The sequence below is a fragment of the Elephas maximus genome, chromosome 7 (genome assembly GCF_024166365.1).
Source record: "Elephas maximus indicus isolate mEleMax1 chromosome 7, mEleMax1 primary haplotype, whole genome shotgun sequence".
Classification (NCBI taxonomy): domain Eukaryota; kingdom Metazoa; phylum Chordata; class Mammalia; order Proboscidea; family Elephantidae; genus Elephas; species Elephas maximus.
Genome location: NC_064825.1, coordinates 47,393,006 through 47,403,514, shown reverse-complemented (window position 1 = coordinate 47,403,514; position 10,509 = coordinate 47,393,006). Strand labels below are relative to the sequence as shown.

At 43.1% G+C, this 10,509-nt stretch overlaps 1 protein-coding gene across 1 annotated transcript; it reads right to left on the bottom strand.

The window, feature by feature from the left end:
• Positions 1 to 8,644: 8,644 nt before the first annotated feature.
• LOC126078978 (olfactory receptor 2AT4-like) lies at positions 8,645 to 9,610 on the bottom strand. The gene has a single exon (XM_049889835.1). The coding sequence runs from the start codon at positions 9,608 to 9,610 to the stop codon at positions 8,645 to 8,647; it is 966 nt and encodes a 321-aa protein (XP_049745792.1).
• Between the last annotated feature and the right edge of the window lie 899 nt (positions 9,611 to 10,509).

Genomic DNA, 10,509 nt, shown 5'->3' with positions numbered 1-10,509 from the left:
TAAGTTTACAAATCAAGTCAGTCTCTCATACAAAAATTTATATACACTTTGCTATATACTCCTAATTGCTGTCCCCCTAACAAGACAGTACATTCCTTCCCTCCACTCTCTTTTCGTGTCCATTCGGCCAGCTTCTGACCCCCTCTGCCCTCTCATCTCACCCCAGATAGGAGATGCCAACATAGTCTCAGGTGTCTACTTGATCCAAGAAGCTCATTTTTCACCAGTATCATTTTCTATCCCATTGTCCAGTTCAATCCCTGTCTGAAGAGTTGGCTTTGGGAATGGTTCCTGTCTTGGGCTAACAGAAGGCCTGGGCACCATGACCACAGGGGTCTTCTAGTCTCAATCAGACCATTAAGTCTGGTCTTTTTACAAGAATTTGGAGTCTGCATTTCACTGCTCTTCTGCTCCCTCAGGGGTTCTCTGTTGTGTTCCCTGTCAGGGCAGTCATCAGTTGTAGCTGGGCACCATCTAGTTCTTCTGGTCTCAGGCTGATGTAGTCTCTGGTTTATGTGGCCCTTTCTGTGTCTTGGGCTCATAATTACCTTGTATCTTAGATGGCCGCTTGCTAGTGTTTAAGACCCCAGACTCCACTCTCCAAAGTGGGATGCACAATGTTTTCTTAATAGATTTTATTTTGCTGATTGACTTAGATGTCCCCTGAGACTGTGGTCCCCAAACCCCTGCCCCTGCTACGCTGGACTTCAAAGCATTCGGTTTACTCAGGAAACTTCTTTGCTTTTGGTTTAGTACAGTTGTGCTGACCTTTCCTGTATTGTGTGTTGTCCTTCCCTTCACCTAAAGTAGTTCTTATCTGCTATCTAATTAGTGAGTCCCCCCTCCCTTCCTCCCTCCTCTCATAACCATCAAAGAATATATTCTTCTCTGTTTAAACTATTTCTTGAGTTCTTATAATAGTGGTCTTATACATTATTTATCCTTTTGCAACTGACCAATTTCACTCAACATAATGCCTTCCAGGTTCCTCCACGTTATGAAATGTTTCACAGATTCATCACTTTTCTTTTGTCGATGCATAGTATTCCATTGTGTGAATATTGAAATACCCAGTGCCATTGAGTTGATTCCCACTCATAGCGACCTTATAGGACAGAGTAGAACCACCCCATAGAGTGTCCAAGGAGCACCTGGTGGATTCAAACTGCTGACCCTTTGGTTAGCAGCCGTAGCCCTTAACCACTATGCCACAGGATTTCCAGTGTGTGAATATACCATAATTTATTTATCCATTCACCCGTTGACAGGCACCTTGGTTGCTTCCATCTTTTTGCTATTGTAAGCAGTGCTGCAATGAACATGAGTGTGCACATTTCTGTTGGTGTAAAGGCTCTTATTTCTCTAGGATATAATCCAAGGAGTGGGATTCCTGGATCGTATGGTAGTTCTATTTCTAGCTTTTTAAGGAAGCGCCAAATTGATTTCAAAAGTGGTTGTACCATTTTACATTTCCACCAGCAGTATATAAGTGTTCCGGTCTCGCCATAACCTCTCCAACATTTATTATTTTGTGTTTTTTTGGATTAATGCCAGCCTTGCTGGAGTGAGACAGAATCTCATTGTAGTTTTGATTTGCATTTCTCTAATGGCTAATGAGGAAACCCTGGTGGCATAGTGGTTAAGTGCTATGGCTGCTAACCAAAGGGTCGGCAGTTTGAATCTGCCAGGCGCTCCTTGGAAACTCTATGGGGCAGTTCTTCTCTGTCCTATAGGGTCACTATGAGTTGGAATCGACTCGACGGCATTGGGTTTGGTTTTTTGGTTTTAAGGGCTGATGATCATGAGCATTTCCTCACGTATCTTTTAGCTACCTGAATGTCTTCTTTAGTGAAGTGCCTGCTCATATCTTTTGCGCATTTTTTAATTGAGTTATTTGTCTTTTTGTTGTTGAGTTTTTGCAGTGTCATGTAGATTTTAGTGATCAGGCACTGATTTGAAATGTCATAGCTAAAAACTTTTTCCCAGTCCGTAGGTAATCTTTTTACTCTTTTGGCGAAGTCTTAAAAAAAAAAAAAAAAAAATTTTTTTAGATAAGTGTAGGCATTTGATTTTTAGGAGCTCCCGGTGACCTAGTTTCTCTTCTGCATCGTTTAGTAATGTTTTGTATACTGTTTATGCCATTTACTAGGGCTCCTAACATTGGGGTTTTGAATTTGGAAACATTGTCCCTATTTTTCCTTCCATAATCTTTACGGTTTTAGATTTTATATTTAGGTCTGATGCATTTTAAGCTCGTTTTTGTGCATGGTGTGAGGTATGGGCTTGTTTCACTTTTTTGCAGGTGGATATCCAGTTATGCCACTACCATTTGTTAAAAGACTGTCTTTTCCCCTGTTTAACTGCTTTGGGGCCTTTGTCAAATATGAACTGCTCATATGTGGGTGGATTTATGTCTGGATTCTCAATTCTGTTCCATTGTTCTATGTATCTGTTGTTGTACCAGTACCATGCTGTTTTGACTACTGTGGCAGTATATTAGGTTCCAAAATCAGGTGAAGTGAGGCATCCCACTTTGTTCTTCTTTTTCAGTAATGCTTTACTTATTCAGGGACTCTTTCCCTTCCGTATGAAGTTGGTGATTTGTTTCTCCATAGCATTAAAAATTATCATTGGAATTTGGATCAGAATTGCATTGTATCTATAGGTTGCTTTTGGTAGAATAGACATTTTACAATGTTAAGTCTTCCTATCCGTGAGCGAGGTATGTCTTTCCACATACGTAGGTCTCTTTTGGTTTCTTGCAGAAGTGTTTTGTGGTTTTCTTTGTATGAGTGTTTTACATCTCTGGTAAGATTTATTCCTAAGTATTTTATCTTCCTGGGGGCTACGTAAATGGTATTGACTTGGTGATTTCCCCTTCGATGTTCTTTTTGTTGGCATAGAGGAATCCAACTGATTTTTGTATGTTTATCTTGTATCCTGATACTCTGCTGAACTATTAGTTTCAGTAGTTTTCTTGAGGATCCCTTAGGGTTTTCTGTGTATAAGATCATGTCATCTGCAAATAGAGATACTTTTACTTCTTCCTTGCCAATCTGGATGCCCTTTATTTCTTTATCTAGCCTAATTACGATGGCAAAACTTTTTGTATATATTTTACTGTAAAAATTTAAAAGATATTTATAGGAGAGATTTTTTACCTTGGACAGAATATTATCCTCCATGTTCCTACTCACCTTGCCCCATGTTTCTGTATCAAACAGCACCTACCACACTGTGTTGTTTCTGCCATGTCTATCTCCCTCACTAGACTGTGAGCAGCAATCCAGGGCAGCAACTATCATGGTTAATCTCTGTGTTTCTAGCATCTACTGCATGGACCAGTACCTCTCAAGTGCTCAGGAAGAGTTTCTTAAATGAATGAACAAATGAGGAAAACTATATTCAGTAGCTAGATGTTTACTGTAAATGTGAAGACCACCACCATTGCATTACACTGGTGAGAAGTCTTGGGCCAACCAGTGAGAACTACTGTTGCAGCTTCTGCCCAAGGGAATAATGCTTTATAAAAGATTTTATTATGAAACATAATACTCATACAGGAAAAAATATAAAGCCTAAATATACAGTTTAATTATAAAGCAAATGCCACGTCACCTTTACTCAGGAGATGAAACTGACAAAACGTCACAGACCCCTGGATACTTCTCTTCTGATTACAACCCTTTCTGTCTCCTATAGAAGTAACAGTGATTACGACTTTTATAATAGATATGCCTTCTCTTTTCTTCATAGTTTATGACATCTGTATGCATTGATAAAAAATATAATTTAGCGCTGCCTGTCTTTAAATTTTGTATAACTGGAATCATACCATTATGGATTGAATTGTGACAAGATGTGTATCAATTTGGCTAGGCCATGATTCCCAGTATTGTGTGATTGTCCATCATTTTGTCTTCTGATGTGATTTTTCTATGTGTTGTAAATCCTACCTCTATGATATGGAAACCCTGGTGGAGTAGTGATTAAGTGCTATGGCTGCTAATCAAAGGGTCGGCAGTTCGAATCCGCCAGGCACTCCTTGGAAACTCTACGGGGCAGTTCTACTCTGTCTTATAGGGTCACTATGAGTCGGAATCGACTCGATGGCACTGGGGTTTTTTTTTTTTTTTTTCTTCTTTTTTTGGGTATGATATTAATGAGGCCTAATAGAGGCAGTTATGTAAACGAAGCAGGACAATCTACAAGATTAGGTTGTAATTTGAGTCAATTTTTTTTTTTTTTTTTGAGATACAAAAGACAGAAGCAAGCAGAGAGACATAGAGGCCTCATACCACCAAGAAAGCAGCACTGGGAGCAGAGCTCGTCCTTTGGACCTGGGATCCCTGGGCCTGAGAAGCTCCTCCACCAGGGGAAGATTAATGATAAGGACCTTCCTCCAGAGTGACACAGAGAGAAAGCCTTCTCCTGGAGCTGGCACCCTGAATTCAGACTTCTGGCCTGCTAGACTCTGAGAGAATAAACTTCTGTTGTTGAAGCCATCCTCTTGTGGCATTTCTCTTCCAGCACCACTAGATAACTAAGACACATGCAATATGTATCTCTTTGAGTCAGATGCTTTTGCTCATCACTATGCAAGATTCCTCCATGTTGCATGTATATGTAATTCAGTCATTTTAAAATTGTGTTGAAGTATTACAAATTAGAGAAATGCTGCTGTATTGGGTCATAGAATATGTGTGTCTTCAACGTTATAAGACAGTGATGAGATAGGGAAGAAACAGGGACTGAGCCCCTAGGCAAGGGGCCCTGCAACACCTGCAACTTGCAACTTTCTTACAAAAATTATGTGCTTGGCTAGTGGTGCAAAACCCCATCCTCGAATGTGTGATAAGGAAAGAACAAACAATGTACGCCCTTGTAAGATGTTTTTCAGAGGAACCGACCCTGGAGCATGTGCAGACATCTGCAAAGTGACTGATGGATGATTTCTGCCTGATGCAAGTACCTGTGACAGGAATCAAACTGACAGCACAGAAGGGACTGTGCAGGCATGACACCCCATAATAAGTCCTGCCATCCAGTCCCAGGAGCCTTTGCTACGGGTTCCATCTTGGATTCCAGACGCATGTGCAACCTAATATAGTATGCACCACCATTCTGAGAAGTACCACCCCTTGAGAGAAACCTACTAAATATTCATTACTCTATTATCCTCGCCAAACCCATATAAACCAAGCCAAACCATACCCACTGCCATCGAGTCGATTCTGACTCACAGCGACCCTATAGGACAGAGTAAAACTGCAGCATAGAGTTTCCAAGGAGCACCTGGCAGATAGCAAAACCTTCCTTTGGGGGAACAGAGGCTAGCGTTGCCTGGTCCCTCTCTGTTCCCCACTCATGAGCATTTACTCTCTTTCTGCAGCTAATAAACCTTTGTTCATGTGGAACCTCTGAGCCTCTCCTGGTCATTCTTGGTCAGTAGAAAGCAAGAACTTCGGCAGGCCTTAGTCCCAAGCTGGGAAGCCTTGCCCTGCAACAGTGACTGTCATTGTTTGAATTGTGTCCTCCCCAAAACATGTGTCAACTTGGTTAGGCCATGATTCCTAGTATTGTGTGGTTGTCATCTATTTTGTGATTGTAAATTTATGCTAAAGAGGATTAGGGTGGGATTGTAATACCACCCTTAGTCAGGTCACCTTATTGATCCAATGTAAAGGGAGTTTCCCTGGCCTGCACCTCCTTTTATATCTCAAGAGATAAAAGGAAAGGGAAGCAAGCAGAGAGTTAGGGACCTCATACCACCAAGAAGGCACCACCAGGAGCAGAGCACATCCTTTGGACATGGGCTCCCTGTGCCTGAGAGGCTCTTTGGCCAGAGGAAGATTGAGGACAAGGACCTTCTTCCAGAGCCAACAGAGAGAGAAACCCTTCCCCTGGAGCTGACGCCCTGAATTTGGACTTGTAACCTACTAGACTGTGAGAACATAATTCCCTCTTTCTTAAAGCCATTAATTTGTGGTATTTCTGTTATGGCAGCACTAGATGACCAAGACAGAATTCAGTACCGAGAGTGGGGTGCTGCTCTAACAGATACCTAAATTGTAGAAGCGGTTTTGAAACTGAATGGGTAGAGTTCTGACTGTGGCAGAGGACCAGCGCAGGAGAGAACCTGCAGCAGCAGAGAAGTGGCAACAGCAGCAGAACCAGGAGACCAGCGCCAGACAGTGCTGGAGCCAGCCCACAGAGCAAGAGAGCTGAGTGCCTGTTTGCAGGAGGCTTCCTGGCAGAGTGGGGTGCCTCTGGGCACTTATCATTAGAGCTAGGTTTGCTGATCCATGGAGCCAGAGAGCTGAGTGCCTGTGTGCAGGAGGCTTCCTGGCAGAGTGGGATGCCTCTGGGCACTTTTCAGTGGAGCTACTGAGCTTGGGAACACTTGGCCCACCCAGCAAGGCAGATGTGGGTATGAGGCCCAAGGAGCTGAGAGGCCAAGAAACCAGGAAACAGAAGCCAAAAGAGACAAGGAACACAAGAAGCTGAGCTGCCTCAGTCTCAAAAGGAAAGGGCATGACCTCAGGGGTTTTAAAGGGCGGAGCCATGGCCTCTCGTGTTTCCAAGGGTGGAGTTGCCACCCAGATGGACTAAGAGAATGGTGCGCCTAAAGCCGAGGGAGCAGAGCTCCTGTTCCAGTGGGCCTGGAAGGAGGAGCTGAAGCCCAGGGCCGAGGGGTCTCCACTCAGAATCTGGAGAGTGTGGCCAATACCTAGAGGCTGGAGGGCAGGGTTATTGTGTAAATTGTCTCAGAGAACAGAGGATTATTTCCAAAGTTTTGATGGTTAATGTAATATGTTTGGCTGACTTGCTTGGTGCCTGTTATCCCTTCTTTTCCTCTAGTTTGTCCTACTTGTAATGGAAATGTCTAACTTGTGCCTGTTCTGCCATCCTACCCTTGGAAGCAGATAACTTGCATTCTAGATTTCAGAGAAGAAGAGAAATTTTTGGGTTTTAGACTTAGAGTTAAGACTTTTGCTATGATATATGGGGTGAATATGTTTTGCATGTTACAAGGATGTGATTTTTGGGGGACCAAAGGGTGGAATGTCATGGATTGAATTGTGTCCCCCCCAAAATATGTGTCAAGTTGGTTAGGCCATGATTCCCAGGATTGTGTGGTTGTCCTCCATTTTGTGATTATAATTAGGGTGGGATTGTAACACCACCCTTACTCAGGTCACCTTCCTGATCCAATGTTAAAGGAGTTTCTCTGGGGTGTGGCCTGCACCACCTTTTTTATCTCAAGAGATAAAAGGAAAAGGAAGCAAGTAGAGAGTTGGGGACCTCGTACTACCAAGAAGGCACCACCAGGGGCAGAGCGCATCCTTTGGTCATGGGGTCTCTGTGCCTGAGAAGCTCTTCGACCCGGGGAAGATGGAGGATAAAGACCTTCTTCCAGAGCCGACAGAGAGAGAAAGCCTTCCCCTGGAGCCGATACCCTGAATTTGGACTTGTAACCTACTAGACTGTGAGAAAATAAATCTCTTTGTTAAAGCCATCCACTTGTGGTATTTCTGTTATGGCAGCATTAGATGACTGAGACAGTGACAAACTATTTTCCAAAGTATTTGTACAAATTTGCACTCGCAATATTAGTGGGTGAGAACTCCCACTGACCTGTATCCTCGCCAGCATTGGTATCATCAGACTTTCACATTTTACCCAGTCTGGTTGGTTTCCACTGGTATTTAGTTGTGGTTGTAATTCGCATTTCTCCTATTACTAAAGAGGCTGAGCACTTTTTCATGTATTTGTTGGACATTGGTGTAGTCTCTTTTGTGAAGTATTTTGCTCATTTTTCCAGTGGCTTGACTATCTTTTTCTTATTGATTGAAAGTGATTCTCTACACATTCTGGCTATGAATCCCTAGATGACTATATATGAATTGCAAATATCTTCTCCCATTCTGTAGCTTGTTTTTCCCACTGTATTTTCATGTCTTTTGATGACCAGAGATTTTAAATTAAAAAGAAAAAAGTCAAGTTTATTAATTTTATTCTCTAGGCTTAGAGCTTTTTAAATCTTGTTTAAGACACATTTCTCTACTGTGGGATCATGATGTTAGTCTCCTATACAGTTTTATAGTTTTGCCCTTCACATTTATCTCTTTAATGAGATTAATTTTTATGTTCGGCTTAAAGTAGGGAATAAATTTCATTTTTTGACATATGGATACCTAATAGTTCAAATACCATTTATTAAATGTCCATCTTCCACAGTGGTCTGTAGTGTTATTTCCTTCATATACCAATTGTTGTTTCTGGTCTCTCTATTCTGTTTCATTGGTCAATATGTCTATTCATGTCTTAATAACTCACCTCCCTTTTCTCACCTTTGTTACAATTTTATCCTTATTATATTGAAAACTTCTTTGGTGCTCTTAAGAAGATACTTCTTTATATTTTATCTGCCATTTTTAGTTCTTTCCACAGAAGGGTTGATTTAATAACCTAAAAAAACCCAGTGCCGTCGAGCCTAGTCTATCATTAATGGAAATGGAAGTTGCAATGGTGTATTTTTGGTCCTGCTATAAGTCATTCTTTCACTTCAGAAAACTTTTTGTGGCCTTATCTGTTCTCAGCACACTGGTGTCCTAGGAGCAAAATTAGCTATATCTAAGGATCAAGGGCCCAAGAACGCCATTTGGTCCTGGGTACATGCCATTTTGCTGATGGCTGCTTTGACATCCTTGTTCCTCAGGGTGTAGATGAGGGGGTTGAGAACAGGAGTAAGGATGGCAAACACCACATTGCCCATGATGTGGAAGTCGAGGGACAGGTCAGCCCTGTAGGCCACGTAGGCTACGGCAATGGACGAGTAGTAGGTGCCAACCACCAGGAGGTGGGAGCCGCAGGTGGAGAATGCTTTTGAGCGTCCTTCTCGGGAGCTGATACGAAGTACTGAGGCCAGGATGTGGGCATAGGAGAGAAGCACTAGAAGAAGGGGCAGGAATGATACCACCATGGCAATGCAGAAGCCCATGAAGGTCTGGGGGTTTGTGTCAGAGCAAGAGGCCTGGACCACAGCCAAGTGGTCACAGAAGCAGTTGTATATACGAACAGTGCTGTCAAATGCCATCTGGGAGGTCTGCACCACTGCTGGAATGGGCAGGAGGAAAGCAGTGAGCCAGGCACTAGCTGCCAGTGCAGTGTTGGTCTGTGGAGTCATGTGGACAGGGTAGTGCAGTGGGTGACAGATAGCCACATAGCGATCATAGGCCATGACCACCAGGATGAAGGCTTCTGAGCAGGAGAAGCTGTGGAAAAGGTACATCTGTAAGAAGCAGGCAGGGAAGCTGAGGAAGCGGTCCCCAAGCAGGAGCAGGGACAGCATCTTGGGGACAGTGGATGTGGTGAAAAGGATGTCCAGGGCAGAGAGATTGATCAGGAAGAAGTACATGGGCTTGTGGAGGCTAGATTCTACCACCACAGCCGCCAAGATCAAGGTGTTACCCACAAGAATGAGGAGGTAGAAAAGCAGGAAGATAAAGAAGACAGGGAGGAAGAGGAACTCCTGTAGAGAGGGGATGCCCACCAGATAGAAGGTGGGTGAAAAGTTCTCAGATCCATTACAGGCTGTGGCTTTCATGGCAGGACAGAGCTGGGTGCCCAGGTGACAGACAGCCAGAACATCTGGAAACCAGAGCAACCAGGAGTTTAGAATGAGAATTCCCTAGAGTTCACTGTACAGTTAATGCAATCCAAATCGTTTATAACCAAGCCTAGAGGACTGCTGGTGGCCTCCAATATTGATTCCTCCATCTTAGCCTACTATTCACTTCTTCCTTCTTCCACTGAGTGGTTATTAAGTACACACAACGTGCAAGGCTGTAAAACAAGACTTCTAAGTCGCTACCATCATGGGGCTTAAATTCTAGTAGAAGGATCGTGCATTAAAAAGCCAATCACAGAGTTAATTATCTAGCTGCAATTGTGTTAAATGCATTGAAATACAGCTTCTACTAGTCATCTGCTCCATGTCCCACGCTGTCTTTTGGGCATCAGATCTCTTAGATCCCTAAGTTCTTATATTTTCTTTTACATTTGCTTAATGTTCTACTAGGGGCATTATCACCATACCACTAACAAGAGCTAATTTTTCCAAGGTTTTCTGCAACATGCTGTCTGCTTAGTCTACTCATTACCCAGGGAATGACTTCTTTCTCATTTTCTGGGCACAGCAGCTCTGTTTGCCTCTCTCTATACTAAGTACTCTGTGTTCATCCCTGTGTGTATGTGTGTGGTCTCTTATGTTTTAGGGATGAGACGGGCAAATGCCTTTGGTGGAAGGACTTACTTCCTGGTGGAGCCTGAGCTGAAGGTAGAGCTTCCTACCATTGTGTACTTCTTGGGTTACTCTATCAGTCTTCCTTCCTCCTGGCTCCTGCAGCCCAGCAGGTATTTCTGTTTAGTCATTTTTACGCTCACTCTCCTGTTGGTTCTTCTAAGACCAGCTCAGAAGAAGCCCTAAGAACCTTTCCTGAGAGC